Here is a 21100-nt window from a genome sequence, read left to right on the forward strand (position 1 = left end):
AAACCCAGTAGATACAACTGATATTTGAGAAAAGAAATCCATGAATCAAGTTAAATGTCCATTGCTCTAAATTGATTTTTAACTTTATCCTATTATAAGTGAAATGACCAAATATCTTATTTGAATTGCATTTGCTGAAATTACATTATAGAAGTAGTGGGCATCTATTATTATGTCTTTGGCCTTTATAGAGGGTTAATAAAAAATCATATACTGAGAATATTTCTGAATCTTCTAATGAAGAAAATCAGACATTTCTTATTTAGCATTCAAAATAAAAACAACTTACATGGTAAATTTCTTTGTAGTGCAATACAGTGTGAGAAAAAACTTCATTTGTATATTCTTTCTGATTAATATATATTTTTACTTTATCTGAGAATAACAATTATGAAAATCAAACCATTGTCCTTTTGACCTTGCTTCTAGGAAATTGGGTTGTACATTTCTGTTTAATTCAGTAAATATCCATTGCCTGCTTCTGTATCTTTTCTCTACAATATATTATTCTATTTCAATATGATTTTAGCAACCTATATGCATGTAGTTGTCACTAATTATCTTCACTTTTTTGAAATACAAAGAACATGAATAAATAAATGGAAAAAAATGTCCTTCTTTCTTCCCTTTTGTTAATAGCAGGGATAATCCACTCTCTTGGTCTTGCTCCAATAAAACCATTTCTATGAAGATATTTTTGACTTTTCAAACACAAACTGACTCCCTCTCCTGTATTCCAAGAACACAGTTGAATCATCTTATAGAATTTAAGTATATATTACTCTCAAATATAAGATAACATTGGGAGTTTTTTAATGTGTTTATTTGTTTTAGGATTTAGAGACAGACAGAAATAAAAATCATGCCAAGAAAGACCTAAAACCAAGAATAATAATGACAAAATGTTGCTCCACTTCAGGAATTAATATTCTTTTCCTTTTAAGTCATGAACATTCCGAGACTTTACTGAATCTCCATGCTGCTAGGTTGCTGGGATTCAAATATGGATCACAATCCCTCCTCCATATTGATCCATTTGATATTCCATACCTCTACTTTCATTTTTTGGTTTTTCTTTTAATATGTCAAGTGACTATATATGTACAAATCAATTAATAAATTCATATTACCATATGAAGAAGAATAGCAATTATTATTCTTTACTGGGTGTTTATTTCTCCCTCAATTAGATTAAAATCTCTCTAAAGAGAAGGATTATATTGTTCTTACTTTTTATCCCTCATAAGAGATATTGCTGGAAACAAGTGTTATATATACTATGATTTACCACACCAAAGTTACATTTTTTCTCATCTGATAATACTGGAAGCATTTTTATTGCATAGACAATACCATTATAAGAATTAACAAGTCTCATTAACTATTTCTAATAAACTAAAAATAAATTTAGGTGTTCATTGAAACTGATATGCGGTAAAGTTAACAGAAGCTTGTTTTAAATGATTTTACATACATGGCATTATATAGTAAATTTAGTCTTATTCTTCAAATACAAATAGATGGGCTAGCACTTAAAATGACATGACTTTTTCATAGATGGATGATACAGACAGATATTAGAAGACTAAGTCAAACATTTAATTAGACTCCAAAAATTTGCCAAATTTTCAAATAGTTATCAGTAGTACTTCTAAAATCTTTAAAACATTTTTTTCCTAAAATAAATCATAGGCTTGAATTATGAACACATAATTGCATCTAAGATTTATATATCAAGATAAAAGTAACAGTAAATTTCCATCTGACAAAAATCTTATGTTTTCCTAAATTAGATCCCAGCAGTGGTATACAACTTTCATTTTTTCTCTAAAAATAACTTATCAGTTTATTCTAACTTAAGAGACGTGTTTGAAACACATTTTAACATTCAATTAGTTCATGTATTCTTTTCATTTTTGAGATTTGAAAATATATCATTTGGATTGTTTCTCTTTTCAAAGATTTTTATTGCACAATATCTCATCCTAAAGTGAAAAAACTTATCACACATTCTCTCCCAATTCTTATCTATAAGTACACATGCTTTTCCTATTTACAATCCTAACATTTATTATTATGCTTCTCTTTTAAGAACACATAATGAAACCATTTTTCCCTAACTTTCCAATATGATACTTTTCATTAATTATGTATTATAATAGTAAAAATAACTATTAATAATTATTCTGAGTATGTTTTAAAGACTATGCAACAATATATAATATGACAAAGGATGAAGAGTTAATACTGGCAAAGAATGTATGTAATCAAATGTGAAAAGAAGACTAAATGTTCTCTAGAACTGTGAGACTGAATGAAAGAAGGTTACAGAAGGAGCTCTAAGATAAACCTGAGACAGTGAAGTTAGCAGGCAGAGCCCTGTAGCCCCTTAACTTTTTACTCAGTTTTATGAGTAGTTTTTCTAATCACTACCAACAGCATTTCCCATGCATTAATAGTGATAGTCCATGTTTCCACTCCAAAGGAAAGCCCAAAATGCTTTTAGTTGAGGAACTGATTCCACACTATTCCCAGCTTCTTCAGAGCAATGATGTCATAGGAGCTATTTTTATTTGCAAACTATTTCTACTTTGTAATAAACAAAATATTTTCTTAACACAACATGTTTTAAACTGGAACCATGCTGTTGGATAGCTGTCTGAATTTTATGACGTAAAGCATTATCACATTTTTACTTATTGCTAACACAAACAAAAAAAACCTGTAAATGCATCTCCTCTTGGAAGAAAGATTCAAATCACTAATTACATTGCCTTTTTCAGACAGCCTGAGTTTTTTCTGTCAATCATCTGAGAGCAATAGTACCATAATTAGCCAATTTGTACATTGGACCCCAAAACTCATTTCCTTCACACCAAAACATTCAAATCAAAACAGAGCTCAGGATCTTCTCTGATGTGAGATCAATTCTTATTTTTTACTTGATTTCTAGGACTCTCCCAAGTGCAAACAAAGAGCAACATTTTTGGGTCCTAGAACCCTTGGCTTACCTTGTACTGTTAGACACATTGTGAAGGACAACAACAAAAACCCTACAGTCTTTATTGTACTCTGCCAGCTGAGCTGTTGATCTGGCTGTGGTATACCACCCAGGCAAATTGTGCTTACATAAATGTTCTGAAAATTTATTTCTCATGAATCAATTCACTTAAATACATTTTCATAAAGCCAAACACATATTTTAGGAAGAAAGTGACCAGAATATATCAATTCTAGAACAAATGTTTCCAGATGCATCTAAACGTGTTGACTAAGAGTTTTGCATGCTTTCATGTTGAGAGGAAGTCTATAAAGGACAACTGATCTATAGTGGTGATTATTAGGAGCCAACTGATATTAAATCCTAAACAAATACTCAACTCTGGGAAAATTATCCATCATCAACACCAATACCGCTTGCCATTTTACAGACCAAACAAGTGATTAAGTGCTTCATGGTTTAGCTGGATAATCTGTTGTCCTTCCACACAATCATTCTAAGTGTGGCATTTAGAGACAGGATATGGGCATGAATATAGGATTCAAATCCAGTCAAAATCAGGCCCTCATCAGTTCTAATATATAAAACACTGGCAAAATGTACATTAACACGATAACATAGTTCATTTGATGAAATCTTACTTTATGTTTATGTGATATCATAATAAGGCAACATAAGGTTTGGTCAAAAGATTTTTTAAACATCATTACACACACACACACAAACACAGCTAAGTGGATGTTTAAGTCCTTAAGAACACTCTTTGTAACTTCAAATTTCCAATTAGCAAACTGATCACTGCATCAAAATTTAGAAATTGAGAAATTCTGAAAAAATATGAGAATAATAATAAAAACTGAAATATAAACAGCACTATAATTAAAATTAAATATATTCAAATTATTGATGATTCTCACATTGAAATGTTCCATAAGAAATAAATGACAACACCAAACTATTTAAGAATTATTATGACCATCTCTATAAATCTTCTAATATACAGAGTTTTCACAGATAGGAAGACATTTAACCCTATGCACTGAAATTATAAGAACATCTGAAGCAACACATAATTAGATACTATGGAGGAAGTAATGCATACTGAACAAAGCTACAGAAATAATTTATGTCTACATTGATACAATGCATCTATTATATCATCCATGATGCTCCAAATTTAAAATAGAAAACTAGAAAAGGATCAAGATTTCAACTTTGCATTGCTAAAATATCTTGTTCCCCCAAACATACAAAAATGATTTACAAAAATTATTCTCTTTTTTATATTTTGAGAGTAGCATAAATACAGGATTATGATTACATAGGAGTTAGAATAATAATAACTAATACTAATGAGGAAAACAATTGGTTTCTCAATGGCTTAAATATATAATATTAATTATTATAAGAGGCAATATAATTGAAATTCCTTTTTCAAAATATTTTAGAATAAAAAATGAAAAAGGAAGGTGCCTCTTTGTGTCAAATAACATTATAAATTATACCTACTTAAGTGTACAGTATGGAATAAGACTTTGAGAACAACAAAAATTTAAAAAATAAAATCATTTTTGATAAATTGTACCATTTCAGCAAATACTAAAATACTACAGATAAAGGGGTTTTATTAAATTATATAGTAATTTTACTCCTCAGATTATGATAATACTAAAATATATTAAATTTATACAAGTAGAATAGCATAGAAAGTTTATGTTTGGTAAGTTGGCTTGCTTCAGAGTACTTAATGTTATTTTGCAAATAATATTTCTCTACAGATAACTTCAAACCAATAATGTCCACTCTGATTTTGCTCTATATATACACAATTATTTAATTGAACACTTTGTCACTTGATAAACTCAATGCATGTTTTTCAAATAAAATAATTTAAACAAATACATTTAGACAAAATATTTCTAATTATTATGACAAATTATAAACAAAACAAATCTACACCACATTGGCAAATAATTCTGTCACAAAGCCAGTCTATACATACATTCTTGAAGATGATATAAACATGTTTCTAAGCTCATAGAAAACTTCTGGGAATTTTTTAGCATTGTAAAAGAGAAGAGGAAAGGAAAGAAAAAATTTGCCCAGGCACTAATTCTTCTCCAGAAAAGTCCCGCCATTGTTACCTTACACAGTTCTACAATGCCAAACCTACAAGGCCAAGAACATCCTCACCAAGGGAAAGACTTCCATTGCCTTTTACTTTTAAATCTTAGAATCGACCCTACCTGTCTTTCACCTAGTAACTTATGGACATGTATAGACTGTATTAAAAATATCAGAAATTTTGGTTCAAACAAGTCAATAAGCATAGAATAATGAAGGAAACAAAGCGAAGCATAACAAAAGCCAAAACAAAACTATCACATATTTCATGGATTAATGGTATAAAAAAAAAAGAGATTTCTTACCAAGTACCCCAAGTCGGTAGTTGACTGTGATGACGATCACATTGCCATAACTTGCCAAGACACTCCCATCATATAAATTTCCAGTACCTTCCATATATGAGCCACCATGGATATACACCATCACTGGTTTAGGACCCCCACTGTCCCGAATATCTGAAAGAACAAATGTTTGGCAATTGTTCTTATCCTCACAAAAACAAATATACGAAGCAGAGAATACATTTTCCATTTTAGGGACAAGAGGTCATGATTTTTATTTAGTTATTTAAATTGCTGTTTTTGTTAAAGTGTTTCTTAAGCAACTCTTATTTAGAGCTGTTGCAGAAAAGAGCAATATCCATTTTTTTCTATCTAAAATTTTGTTTAAAGCTATAAACTGAATTACAAAACTTAAACAAAAGGAAAGTAGGTGTGAATTTTAGTGTTGTTTGATGAATTCCTAATGTGAAAATAGAACCAAAAAAGATATAAGAACTACTTTTTAAAAATGATATAGACCTCATATGAAATGTGTGAACCATAAACTAAGGCCAAAAGTATCACTTCTATTGTGAATAAAACACTGTTTCCATTTTTGATAACTGTAAATATTTATATTGAATGCATCATAATTACACTGAATAACTTATGCTCCATTTGTGAAGATAATTACAACACTATATTATATGTTGTAAAAAGCTTCATTTCGCTACTCAAGGACTAACTGTCAGATGCATGTGTAGGCAGCAAAGGCATGTACTTCTGTACTTCTGTTGTTGTTGCATTTATGGGACTGTCATTTAAATAATATATTTCAGTTAACTCCAGGTTATCTGCTCATTATACCTATCCTTACTCTTTGGAAAAAGAAAACAGATTAAAATATATTTTTCATCTTGTTAACTATTGTATTATTCTTATCTCTACTTTGGCTCTATGATTTTGTCATGCATACATGAGGAGGATACAGCTTAGTCTAAGTGTACAATGCCAATATTTAAGGTGATGAAGTGATTTCTGCATCTCTGAACTTTAATCAAATGTATTTTATTTTCTAAGATACTTTCCCAATTATGTAATTTTCAACAAAGACCAAGAAATAATAAACAGGGTGGGGCAAAAGTAGGTTCACTGTAGCAAATATACAAAACACAGAGTTTATTCTTGTGTTCTTATTATTTATTAATTATTGTAATATTTTCCATACAACCAACTGTAAACCTACTTTTGCCATACCCTACAAAAGAAAAACCTAAGAAAATTTAACTAGTATGAAAAATAGACTAATTTCTATAGAAAACATGCTAAATTGTATATTGGCCTACATGGTTTTAACTATTGTATAGATTGAAACATTACATATGTATATATGAATATGAACATATACAGACATAAAATATTAATATTACATAATAGCTCATGATCTCTTTTACCCACAATGGAAACAAAATTATACTAAATGTGCTATTTTTTTAAATTTCAATATTAAAAGTGTCATTTAAAAGTATGGTTTTATTCCTTTATTTTTGACACTGTTTATCAAACTTAAATCTCCTACATATTTATAATTGAGGTTTCAGCTTTCGTAGTGGGATATGATACAAGCTCATTGAAAAACTAGTGATTATTTAGAAGCTGCTTTATATTTCCTGTAAAAATATTTAAAATATATATAAAGCCTGATTTGTCTATTGTGACAATATTTTTATCCTAGGATCAGGAATTGCAGCTCAACTTGTTTGTTCACAATCTCAAGTGAAGGAACTAGCTCATTGCAGAATTTAGAAACTTTTTAAAAGGACTATTTTCAATTTGACTGAATACCAGTGTGTAAACTTGCACCAAGGGTGCACTTGTGAAGAATGTCTTATTTTTAAGTGGTGAGAGGAGGATACTTTGACATAAAAACTGTCCACTAGACACAGCTGCATTTAGGAAGAAAAACTAATTTACTTTCTTCTTAAGTCCTTGGGAAGGAAATTAATATTCACTCATTTGCAAAGATTTGGGGGCTTATGGAGATGTTAAGTTTACACAGAGAAAATAACCCTTTTGAAAATTTTAAACTACCCTCCTTAAATGCCCAATTGCTGCATATCGTTTTAGCTTATTTTCCTACTATGGCTGGTGCTGAAGAAGCAATAATAAATTATTAAACTGAAATCATTAACTGACTGCTCACAGCAGACACTGTACTATGCTAATTGTGTGCTGGGAGGTAGCACAGAAGGTGGCTGTTTCAGAATTCTTCTTTAATTAAAATTACATAGACTTACAAAACACCAACTGTGAACAGTAATGAGACCTTGGTAGATCCATTCTGTTCACCTGGAAAACAATACAGGCACACATTGAAATACCTGCCACATTTTATACCTAATAACAGGATGGAATGGACATTGCCAAGGAAGACTGAAAATATGACTATAGATTCCAGGAGCTATTTTGAGTGGTATTTCTCTCTCACTTTTTAATTAGATCTGAAAATGTTACTGCAAGTTTGGACTGATTCTAAGTGTTTTCAAATTTCTCAAAGATTTCAGCCTTGCCTAAGAATATATTGAACAATTCTTTTCCAGAAAGTGCCATAACATTTGAATGCAGTATTCTGAACAATATTTCTTTTTGCTTAAAGTAACCCTGAAATTAATGCTGTATAGGGTATTAATGACCAAAGTAGGTAAAATTCTTGTGCATAAAAAACCCTTAATATTGCCAATAAATTTTGGGGAAATGCTGACAATTAGAATTCTTTGATAGTATTTAATCAGAGCGGTCTTAGATTTGCATCAATAGCATTTTATCACAGAGACCTATCTTAGATTTTACTTTTCTCTATAGTTTACATGTTTTTTATTGTAAAAATAAATATAAATAGTTTAAATGACATCTGTATTTAATTTTGAAAAGAATCAGAATCTTTATAAATGAAACTGATATATCAGATAGCCTACTATTAAGTATCATCTGCTAATGCCATCATTTTATTTATTTATTTTAAAAAATATATTTTTATTGATTTCAGAGAGAAAGGGAGAGGGAGAGATAGAAAGATCAAAGATGGAGAATCATTGATTGGCTGCCTCCTGCACACCCCACACTGGGGATGGAGTCCACAACCAGGGCATGTGCCCTGACAGGGAATCGAACTGTGACCTCCTTGTTCATAGATCGATGCTCAAACACTGAGCCATGCAGCAGGCAATGCCATCATTCTAATAATGAAATTTTGACATTTTACTATGTCATAGCAAATATACTAGATATACTTTAGTTATTTATACTTTATTAAAGTCAATTTGTCCTTCCAAACCTTGTTTCATATTTTTCCCTAGAAATAAGGTAGATTTCACCTAAGATTTCTAAATGTGCCTAAAAAGCTGCTCCTGACTTTATTAAAATCAAATGAGCACACTTAGGCATGAAAACACTAATTCAGGTCCACTAAAGCTACAAATGTTCTTAAAGCATGTTCATATTTAATCTCTAATTTTTTACAGCTTTGCTAGGCATCTAGGTCCCTGAAAATAGTTAGATATTAAGAGGAAAATACTACCCTGATAATTATTTTGGAATTTCAGTAACACTTTGGCTGTAAATTTTAGTATTTTACCTTTCCGATTAATCAAAATTTTAAAGACAATTTAATAAGTTATCAATAGATCTAGAAGACAATGAGGATATATTTGTGCCTGATAACCAGTGTTTGGAATCACAATTCCTTTTAATGATCCTAGTGAATAATTATTAGTCACACAACTTCTTCAATATGCTTACTGGTTGCCTTCTGCTTAATGAACTCATGAAGTTTTTAATTGCCCATGTTTTAGAATTTTTGGCATTTACTAGTTTTAAATATTGGGGTATCACTTCAATTAAATCTTTCTCTGGCCCTGGCCAGTGCTGCTAGGTGGTTAGAGCATCAGCCTTTAGCACCAAAGGGTTTGAGTCCTGGTCAAGGGCATGTACCTGGGTTGCAGGTTTGATCCCTGGCAACCAATTGATGTCTCTCTCTCACATTGATGTTTCTCTCTCACATTGATGTTTCCCTCTCCCTCCCTCTCTCTCCCTCAAAAACAATTCTTCCTCTGATATATTTAAAGATACTTCAAGATATTTTTGTGTCTCCTACTTATTTTGTGTATCTCAGTTATCACTTAGAACTAGCAAAATAATATAGAAATGTTGGCAGAATGTGTGCTTGTATAATTGTACTTAATCAAAGATATAATTTTTCATTTAAAAATACTGAAAAAATGACAATAGCAACTTTTAAAAAGCTCCATGTAGTATATAAAAGTATCTTTGAATATTAAAATATTAATATTAAGGTATTAGCACAATTTAAAAAGACTATTAAATTCCAAAAATAAATTGATAGACATATAGAGTGTTGCTTTGACCCATTTTTATCATTTCAGATTTGTCTTTTTGAAACCATAGAAATAGACTATAAATTATGCAGTTCTCTTGGTTATTATAAAACACAAATGAAAAATGACACAATTGTTTGGCCTAGCAATGGCAAAATAATAATGGCAAATATGCAAAGGAGAATTGGAAATAAAGAATAGTGCTCCACGGAAGGCCTTGGGTTATTTTAAATGAATGAGGGGCAGGCCCACTCAGTATGTCATAGATAGCCTCTGAATGCAGTGGCTGAGATAGGGACCTGGAAATCAGGTAAAGGAGTCAAGTTGTTATGAAATAATTGAGAATTCCATATAAACGACCAGGTAAACAAACTTCTCACTAAAGTGAAAGAAGTAGATTATCAAACAATTTATATTTATTGCTTTATGTCCAGTAATGTTGATTCAATAATTAGAACAAAATAAAGGTAAAAATTGGCCTTGGTTTTCGTTAACACTCATGTCTACAAAATAATTATAAAAGAACCTAAATAGAAGATGCTCATATTTTCAACAAAGGTCTGTACCCTAAAGGACATTATAATTTGTTTTCTTGTCTTCTAAACAATTATCCAAAACAACAACTGAGAAGAATAGACTGAACTTGAATTGATTACTTCCACATTCTACACTTCTGAGCATTTAAAATATTTATTGATTTGATAACTCTTGTGACTGACTGGTTTAGTGCTCAACATGAATACTGACAGCCAAATTAAATGGGGCTTAAGATATTTTTAATGATTATTTTAAAATGTTAAATGTGCTTCAGAATAAGTCTATAAAATAGACTCACATTTAGAGGGCTTAGCTCAATTATAGCCACTTAGAGTATCTTTTATAAACATGTGAATGTCCTACTTGATGCTGATTTTTATCAAAAGAAAAAAACCCACACATTAAATCAGCAGTCAAAAATATTTTTAATAGGAAAATAATGTATATTAACTTTGTGAGTACTTTGGGAAAATTTGGTACAAAGCTACACACTAAAAGTCCCTTATACAGAGGTATTATTTAGATAACAAATGTCTAGGAGTTAAGGATTTTTAGAGGGTCCAACAAGGTCCAAAGCCCCCAACTGAAAGTCATCTTTAGAGTACTGGCAACAACAATACATATCCTGAAAGTCAATAAAATTCCTGAGTGTTTGAATACTTCTAATTTCCAACGGCATGTTAAAAAAAATCACAATTTGAATTTTGATAAGTTTATTTTTAGCTATTTAACATTCAAAATGATAATGCTTGGTCAGCCACAATTATTTATTTTAAATATTAATGATTGCTTTGTATTTAATGTTTGATTCAATGTTGGGGTTTGTACCAAATCAATTTTTTTAAAAATGCCATAAATTCCATGACAAAATAAGTATTAAATATTATAAAAATATTAATACCCAATTTAATTTTTATGCTTCCAATACTTCACCTCTATAATTTAATTTACTACTGTGAGTAGCTTATCAAATACATATCTCAGTGAAAATAATTCAAATTGTTTAGTAAGGATTCATTTAATCATAGTTGTAATTCATGGAACTAGCACTTCTGCTGGCCTGCTTGTGGGTTTTTATTTTGGAAAAACTTTCTTATCATATTATTAATTTCTCTATGAGATTTAATTGCTAGCATTCTGGGAATTTTTTTAAATCCTAGCATTATTCTAGTTACTTCTATATAAGTCACAGCTAGGGCTGCATTAAAAAAACAAACAAAAACACATAAGCCCTAATTAGAACCAAGATGAACTGAAAGAATCAATGGGCCTTTCTAGATGCTCCACTTAATACCATGTAAAAGTCCACAATGGGATGAGAAATGTCAAGTCAACATGGTATATAGTTAGACTTATGGAGTAAATCAGAATTCTATGTCATAAGAAAATTGGAAAGAGGGAAAAAAGATATTAATAAAATTAGAAGTGTTTTATTGCTTATAGGTGGCAATACTTTGAAAAGCAGAATATTTTCATTTATCCTTTGAAAATAAAGAATACCCATATAATCTTGTTTAAGTAAACTCTATATCCTCGACCAGTGTGGGTCAGTGGTTGAGCACTGACCTAAGAACCAGGAGATCATGGTTTGATTCCCAGTCAGGGTACATAACCGGCTTACAGGCTCAATATCCAATAGGGGGCCTGCAGGAGATAGCCAATCAATGATTCTCTCTCATCATTGATGTTTCTCTCCTTCACCCTCTACCTTGCTCTTTGAAATCAGTAAAAATACATTTTAAACAAAAACCTCTATAATTTCTACCAAAAAAATATTCACTCTGATGAGACCAGAGTACTTCAGTTGTTCTACAATGTTTACTACAGTTATCTGAATAGGTGTAATTCCTTATCTATAAAATTTCAATTATTTATGTGATATTTAAGCAAATCAACAGAAAATATTATTTTATAAATCTAAACTATATTGCTCAAGAAACACTTTATATCAGCTTTTAGTTTTGTCCTTCCTTTTACTGGGTGTGGGGTTCTTTTTAAACAAATATCAAATGTAAAAATGAAACACATTTTGAAATTGGGTAAGATATTGACATATATTAGAAAACATGCAAAATGGGCACAGAGAGACTACAGGGGGAAAGATTGTTAGTTCAAAGAATATGAACAAATTTGCCAAAACGCGGAATGAAACATATCAAAAGTCAGTTCAAGAAAACAAAAATAAAAAGCTTCTCTTTTAAAACATTGTAATGGTTGATATCAAAATGTAAAACAACATCCATCTTTTAAAAAAAAATTAAAAATGTATATTTATATGCAACAACAAGCAAGAAGACAAAACACATCAAAAACGAGAATTAAAAACAACTCTTCAAAAAAAGACAAGAAGTAAAAAAATAGGAAGGGGTGGAAAAAGTGATTGAGGCCCTTGTCATGCAAGTAAATTTGGTGGGAAAAAATACCTTCATCTTCAGCACCGTCATTATCACCTAAATCATCTGTCTGTTTCTTTGTAAGGGGACCTAGGATTGAGAATGGAGAAATGGAAGGAAAAAAAAAGACAATTCAAGAATAAACAAGATTGAGGGGGGAAAAAAATAAATGTAAATACTAAAATTCTCAAGGATATTTCCAAAAATAGTGGGGAAGTGGTTACATTAAAGTTATCTATTTTGTTTAAGAAAAAAACCCAAAAAACCCTTTCCCCAAAATATCTTGTAGAAGATTTGATTTGTGAATATATCCAGTTTTAAAAAATACAGTATGGTTTGAAACTCAAATCATAAGCAAAGAAGATGATTTTTTAATACCCATTGCATATAAAAAAGTAAACAGTTTTATTAGCTGAAAGAACTTAATTTATTCAGTGTCTTTTCTAAATAAAATTGGTGACAACAATAAAAAAAGTAGGCTAAAATCATTCTTTAATTTAGGAATATATAATAACATTAGGAAAAACAGAGATATGAACATTTTTAGTGTTTTTTCCTTTTTCTTCTGTTTTTTTTTTTTTTTTTTTTTGTAAGAGCATTAACACTTGGGTTTTACAAATTTTTATATCAAACATTATTCAAAACTGTGACTTTATAAAATTACTTTTCATTAAACAAATATTTCCCCATGTGTTTTAATTAAATATTAGATATGGATTTAAGACATTTGCAAACTGCACAAATGTAGAAAAGATAATCTCATCACTCAGTAGGGCAAAGGTGCCATCAATGGAAGTCAGTGGTTAGCTACTAAGGTAACTTTCAGAGTCAGGACTTACATTTCATAATCAATTCAGGAATATAATGGAATTATGCCCTAGTGCAGTTTCATGCCCAGCATAGTCATTTATAATGAGATCATATCTTAGGACAATAATTGTATTAAAACACTGTTAATGTTCAATAAACGTTTTATTGTACTTAACAATACTAATTTGCTAGAATGAAGGAGCACACCAAAGGGGAAGTTGAAGGCCATATAAAAGTAATTTTAAATGTCACATAATTGACATATTCAGCACACAAAAAGCAAGTGAAGCCCCACATTTCTTTTTGTTTCTGCAACCATTTAATTTGTATGACATTTCATAATCCTCATGCAAAAAGCAATCATTACAAACACAAGACAATCAAGTTAAAGACAGCCAACCACATAGCAGTAAGCAAGAGAATTTTGTCATGCATAAAATAAGTCATAGAAAAGGGAGGGAAAAGATTGATAGGCATATGTTGATTTCAATAATGTAAACAGTAAAGAAGCAGGCATTAATTCTAAGCACACTTCATAGGAAAGGATTATTAAACATTTTGAGAAAGATTTCTAGTCTATACAGCGATTACTACACATTATGCTTATAATTTAAAACTACATCTAATATCACAACCTTCAAAAAATGAAAAACACCATCACAGAAAACAGAGGAAAAATATGAGATCTAATTCAGTTATTTTCCATCAGCTCAGCCAAACAGTCTTGAAAAATATTAATAATTGACAAAGATCAAAAGATTGGAAATGGAGAGATTGATAATGTAATTGAAATGACCTCAGTTGTAAGGTCATGGTTTCAAGGTCATTCCAACTACACTAAGAGTAGCTGTACACAATAATTTATGTGATATACTTTTATAGTCACTCCTGCAAGCAATCGTTCCATTAAGAGAAAACCAAGATGAAAGCAAAAGTTTGTTAACAGACAGTTGCAAATTCACAGAAATCTACATTTTAATCTGATCCTGTTTAAATGCAAAAAGAGCCCTCAGTATTATTTGATGTTCATGTAACACTGTTGCTACATTTCTGAAAAACAGAAATATTTTAAATTTAAAATTGGCCGTTATCAGAACTATATTTGAAATTTTCCAATTTTAGAACATGCAAAATATCAGACTTAATGAATTATATTCTCAAGTGTTTTTTTTTTTTTACTTTTTTATCATTACATAAAGCAGTGAATGAATAGACTTCAACAAATAATTTTATTGCATTTCTAATTTCAAGCATTCTAAGAGTTATGATGTTATTCATTGATTAACAACACAGATTAAGTATAGTGGTAATTATTTATTGCTTTCAAAACCACTATCTATTTTATTCATTTAAATTACTTCATTTTCTTAGTTCTTGGCTATATTAAGAAACTACTAATGTGAGTTGAATTTTTTTTTTTTTTCTGAATCTCGTGTAAATACTATCACAATTAAATTAAGTTGCTTTCTTCATTTTGCGTGGGGTTTTATAAGATATATCTTTTGGACAGTTTGGAAGGATCTTTCTTTCCTTTTCTAGGGTACCCAATATAATTTACATGACTTCTTTGCTAAATCCTTTAGGTTTATAACCATGAACCAGTAACCCACATATAGAATTACTAGTTCATTGTCTAAATAAGAAGTGATAGTAAGATAATTTTTATTAAACCACTGGAGGCCCGGAGCATGAAATTCATGCACTGGAGGAGGGGAAAGGAGGTTCCTTAGCCTGGCCTGACCCTCTCGCAGTCCAGGACCCTTGCTCCTTACTGCCCGCCTGCTCACTGTTCCTTACCACTCAGCTCGCTGTTCCTTAGCTCCCGCCACCACCGATGCGCTCGCCAGCTGTGAGCCTGGCTTCTGGCTGAGCGGCACTCCCCCTGTGGGAGCGCACTGACCAGGAGGGGACAGCTCATGCGTTGAGCATCTGGCCCTGGTGGTCAGTGTGCATCATAGCGACTGGTCGTTCTGGTCATTCCACCGTTAAGGTCGCTTAGGCTTGTATTTTATAGATGATCTCCCACTTGTCTGAATACGGAATAGTTCTCAGTTGCTTTCTGTCTTGGTCTGCCTAAGCAGAGAAGCCACGGAAATGATACTGTATATACAAAGAGGACTTTTCCATGGCTAGAATGGTCGAAGCAGCTTTTTGCTACATACTTATCACCACCTTCCCTACTCAGGAAGCTGCATGCCTCTTAACTATTCTGGGATAATCATCACAGGGGCAAGCTGCATAGGACACCTTTTACTGTAAGAAACCTGAAAAGCTAGAAACAGATGCCGATGTTGCTTCAGCATCACAAAGAGATGGGACATGATTGTCTTAGAAACGAATTAAGTTCTCTCAACTAAAGAATTTCATTTACTGAGTACTAAATAAAGCCTTATTATTAGGTGATGTTAAATCGTTCCCATAGTACGGGTCCTAGCAATCTTTGTGATTTCAGCATAACTGGCTTTTCTTAATATCAATAATTTTTTACATATTTGAATTGTTAAGGTTCCCTAAAAAAAACAACAGGGCTAATTATAAAAAAAGAAAACATTTCTTTTATCTTCTATACTTAAAGGCACTGAGCATCAATATCTTAGAGGGTCCATGTTGCAAGTTGAAAAACGACATTGGATTCTCTGAAGAAGCCTCAATAGAGGCGACACCTGCCAGTGAATTACAGAAACAGATCCCGACATGGTCTCGATTTTCCTCATTCCCAGGGTGGAAAGAAAACAACCCATTGCTTTGAATGCCCTTCTCTCTAGCTCATTTTTCCTTTATTCTAAATGGTTACAAGTTACATAATTACTGATGTTAAAATGTTTAAATAGAAAGAAAATATTGAAAGAGGTAACTGTCATTAATTTTCTTAAGAATACTAGGCAACCACGTTTTAAGGACCACTCTTTCCTGCAAGTCGATCAGCCTGATTTTCCCAAAGGGTAAAACATTTATCCTCCCACAGAAATAACAATCGTTAACAACACTCCAACCCCAGCACATGTTTCCTTTAAACTACAAATAGTGCATTTTCAATACCAGCGGAGTAAATGAGTAACTTAAAGCACCAAGGTACAAAGCAAGCAAGTCCTCTAAAGCCCTCGTGTAGAAGTGATTTATTCTACCTTGAAACTCTGCAGGGTCTGTGCTCCTTGAGGAATGCACACATAACTCTCATTAGAGGTAATGGGAAAGTAGACCTCACGTCAGTTTAAACAGGAGTGAGAGTAATTACTATATTTTATCTCTTCGCCAGGCAATAAATAGAATCAGTGGTGAAACAACAGGGCCAAGGAAAGGAAAGGGAACTCCTGTGAACTTTGAACTCATTTAAATAAAAAAAGTTATTTTTCCATTAACATAAGCATGATTCAAAGTATCGGCCATTCTAAAGGACATTCTTATATTTCAGAATCTGACCATGCACCTTTTATTTTTTTTAAAAAAGAATAAAAATATCTGCATTTCTCTATAGTTAACTGCAAAATAATTATGAGCTCCAAAATAATTACTATCGACCCATATTAATGCTGCTTTTTATCATTCCCTTTGATGAAGGGCTAATATACTTTAGATCTCAAATACATTAGAACTGATTATAAATCCCTTCATTATGGGTTCAATTCAGAAGAAATCATCTGTACTTTGTGCCACACATATCTGCAAAAGGCAAGTAGGTTGGGGATATTATTAGATCTTGACTTAGAAAACTGGCCATGAGAAATGTGTCCTTCTTAAGAGAACAAGTCTTTGAAATTTGGGGGATTATTTAGAGCTCCGGGCTCCAGTGAGCCCCATCTTGATAGATGGAGAGCCCTGGTTAATGACCTTGCTTTCCTCTTTCTCCACTCTCTTTACCCAGCAGCAACCTTTGAGATCAACTGACACTAAAGAATTCCTAAGGCCATTTCCACAGAATGGAAGAATTTAAGGATGTTGCCATTGTTATTCTGGAACAATTGAAAGCAGGCAAAATCTTCTTTTTTTTAATTTTATCTTTTATTTTTTTCTTTATATTGAGTAAGGTATTACATTATGTATCCTTATTCCCCCATTGCCCCTCCCATCCCCCACTCATGCCCTCACACCCCTGATGTCTGTGGCCATTGGTTAGGCTTATATGCATGCATACAAGTCCTTTGGTTGATCTCTCCCCCTTACTCCCACCCTCCCCTACCAGGCGAAATTTTTTCATGAATGTTCTTAGTACAAAATTTAGTTTATAAAATTAAGATCATGGATACAAAAAAAAAACAACAACACAAAAACACCTAATTATGTTTGCTCTATATGGTGGACAATGCCACAATTCAATACATTTTTTAATTAAAATTGCAGTATATTATCATGTTTTATTTTTTTTCAAATTGACAAATATTTAAAAATGACTTTAAAAAATTAGATATCACAGCAGTTGGTATCATTGCAAAACTATTGAATTTTACCCATTGAAATTTAGTCAATTTTATATAACACACCTCTGAGAAAACAGAAATAAGTGAATAAACTGATTTGGAATAAAACTCATTACTTTTTATATTACTATATTGAATTAACTAAAAGTAATCATAATTCTTACATTATGAATTTTATAAACAGATAGAAAGTAAATCAAAGCTGAAAAATATTTTTTCTTAAAATGTTTTCAATTAAAAAGAAAACATTTTTGAGTAATGTCATAAATCTGCATTAGAATAGAATAAAGATACTCTGTCTCAAACTGCTGTGGATGAGATATTGAAAATAAACTTTGGAACAGTTAATAGTTTTCAGAAGAACCCATATCTGTGCAATTATTACTGCACTGCTGTGTGGTTCATGATATTTGAGTATCTTTTGGTGAGCTGCCTGTTTAAGCTCATGCTTCAGATGTATACATGCTGTGAAGAAACCAGGTACCAAGACTATGAACGTAGCAGGCATGGTCTATGTTTTTTTGTGTTGGAAGAAACTGCCTGCATAAACACAAACCATATTCCCTCAGAAGCAGAGCACAGCTTAAAACATGACTTTTGTGAAAAAGAGAATCTGATATTAAAATAGAAAAAAGATAGAACAAGAAATCCTTTTGGGCAAAGTACATGGAAAAGAGCTCATTTATACTTATGAGAAAGGCACTTTTTTTTCTTCATTAACTTACCTTGATTAACAAAACTTTGAATTCAAAAGCAATCCTGCTATAATAAAGTGATAACATCTAGAGAGAAAAAAATTAGGTAGATGAAAAGTAAGTCTAAAAAGCTAACCCCTAATCTGAGCATCACCAAATTTGCACAAGCTTATTACTTTTTTAACACTATGTTTGATTTTTAATGCAGATGAAGTTAATGCTGATGCAGTATTTTTTTTAGCATGAAGATTGTCAGAATATCATCCCTTTTCATCTGGAGCAATGTGCTGTGCGTTGTACAAACCCTTTAGTACTTTGTGAAGGCATATCATCCACTGCTCTCCACACATTACCCAGAGATGCACCTGCAATGTGGTGAGGACACAAGTGCCACCAGATTCTCAGAGATACCTCAGCAAGATTGAATAGTCCAACCTCTTTGTCATGGCTGCAATATTCAGTCATCCAGCCATTATATATACTAGAGGCCCAGTGCATGAAATTTGTGCACTAGGGTGGGGTGTCCCTCAGCCCAGCCTGTACCCTCTCCAATCTGGGATCCCTCAGGGGATGTCCGACTGCCAGTAGTCAGACCTCCCTCTCACAATCTAGGACTGCAGGCTCCCAACTGCTCGCCTGCCTGCTAGCCTGATCACCCCCTAACCACTCCCCTGCCAGCCTGATCGATACCTAACTACTCCCCTGCTGGCAAGATTGCCCCCAACTCGCTCCCCTGCCAGCCTGGTAACCCCCAACTGTCTTCCCCTGCTGGCCCGATCACCACTAACTGCCCTCCCTCCCCTGCAGGCCTGGTCGCCCCCAACTGCCCTCCCCTGGTGGCCTGATCGCCCACAACTACCCTTCCCTGCTGGCCATCTTGTGGTGGTCATCTTTGACCACATGGGGGCAACCATCTTTGACCACATGGGGTGGCCATCTTGTGCGAAGGCGTGAGGGTCAATTTGCATATTACCTCTTTATTATATAGGAGACATATATATATATGTGTGCATGTGTGCGTGTGTGTGTGTATGTATATGTGTGTGTGTGTGTGAGTGTGTGTATATATATGTATATATATATATATATATATGTATAATGCAAGGTGCTCAGGATATATGATGAGCAAAACAGGTAAGACCCTTGTCCACATGTAAATTAATGTTGTCAGAGAAAGTGGCATCCTATCTAATAAAAGAGTAATATGAAAATTGACCATTTCACCAAGACAGAAGATGGCCTCCCCGATGTGGTCAAAGATGGATGCCCCCATGTGAACACAAGATGACCACCACAAGATGGCCTGCAGAGGAGGGCAGTTGTGGGAAGTTAGGGGTGACCAGGTCAGCAGAGAAAGGCAGTTGGGGGAGACCAGGCCAGCAAGGGAAGGCAGTTGGGAGGGACCAGGCCTGCAGGAGAGGGCAGTTGGGGGGGATCAGGCCAGCAGGGGAGGGCAATTGGGGGGGACCTGACATGCAGGGGAGGGTAGTTGCGGGGGGGACAAGGCCTGCAGCAGAGGACAGTTGGGGGGACCCAGGCCTGCAGAGGAGTGCAGTTGGAGGAGATCAGGCCAGTAGGGGAGGGCAATTGGAGGGGACCAGGCCTGCAGGGGAGGGCAGTTGGGAGCCAGCAGTCCTGGATTGTGAGAGGGATGTCCGACCACCTGTTTAGACCCAATCCCACTGGGATCGGGTCTAAACAGGTGTTCGGACATCCCTCAAGGGGTCTCAGATTGGAGAGGATGCAGGCTGGGGTGAGGGACACCCCCCCTCCCCCGTGCATGAATTTCATGCACCGGGCCTCTAGTTAAATAAATAATCACACACATAAACACAGACTTACAAATTCCGTTAAGGAAAAGAGTCTTGATTTTCTGAGAGGCTATACAAGGAGACCTTGCTAAGCTTAGGAAGTCCTCATGGAGTAAGTACAATGTGGCCTGAAGACTGAAGAGTAAGTCAGTTCTAAGCAGGCAAAGAGGCTGAGGGTGGTAGGTTGAGTGAGAAGATTCTACCCTGAAAAGAATAGCATGTGGAAGGTTCTAAAATGAGAATGAGCTGGAAGTGAGTGTGCTGCCTCACAGGGAGCACAATAGAGACCAGTGGGAAATGCAGATAGAGAACTAGACAGGTATCCATCAGAACCTGAAGATCCTCTAGCCTGGAGATTTTGTTTTAATCCTAAAGCAATCAGAAGCCATTTAGAGGGTTTAAGCACACATTGGCAAACTGCCCTATCTGAATCTTAAACAGAAAATCAGAAATAGGCAAAGTCATTAACAAGTATAGCTGAGAATATTTTGTACAGAGGCCTGCATTATATTCTCATCAGAGGAAAATAGCCTTCTTCGAATAAATTAAATGATGTAAAAGAAGTCTATAATGTTTCATTCTATTTGTTTACAAATAAATTTAATATCACCATAAAGTAAAATCTAAGACTTCAGTACAACAAAATTTGCTAAATAT

At 33.2% G+C, this 21100-nt stretch overlaps 1 protein-coding gene across 11 annotated transcripts in view; it reads right to left on the reverse strand.

The window, feature by feature from the left end:
* Positions 1–21100, reverse strand: part of NLGN1 (neuroligin 1) — an 872049-nt gene that overhangs the window by 475813 nt on the left and 375136 nt on the right. For 7 of the 11 annotated variants that reach the window (XM_080658320.1, XM_080658326.1, XM_080658327.1 and 4 more), the window contains 2 exons: positions 12743–12802; positions 5431–5583 (listed from right to left, as the gene is read on the reverse strand). In XM_080658320.1, the coding sequence (XP_080514446.1) occupies positions 5431–5583; positions 12743–12802 (213 nt within the window). The remainder of the gene's footprint in view (positions 1–5430; positions 5584–12742; positions 12803–21100) is intronic. The other 4 variants (XM_080658328.1, XM_080658322.1, XM_080658321.1 and 1 more) reach the window with 1 other exon arrangement.

The sequence above is a fragment of the Plecotus auritus genome, assembly GCF_963455305.1.
Source record: "Plecotus auritus genome assembly, chromosome: 2".
In the NCBI taxonomy this organism is placed as follows: Eukaryota; Metazoa; Chordata; class Mammalia; order Chiroptera; family Vespertilionidae; genus Plecotus; species Plecotus auritus.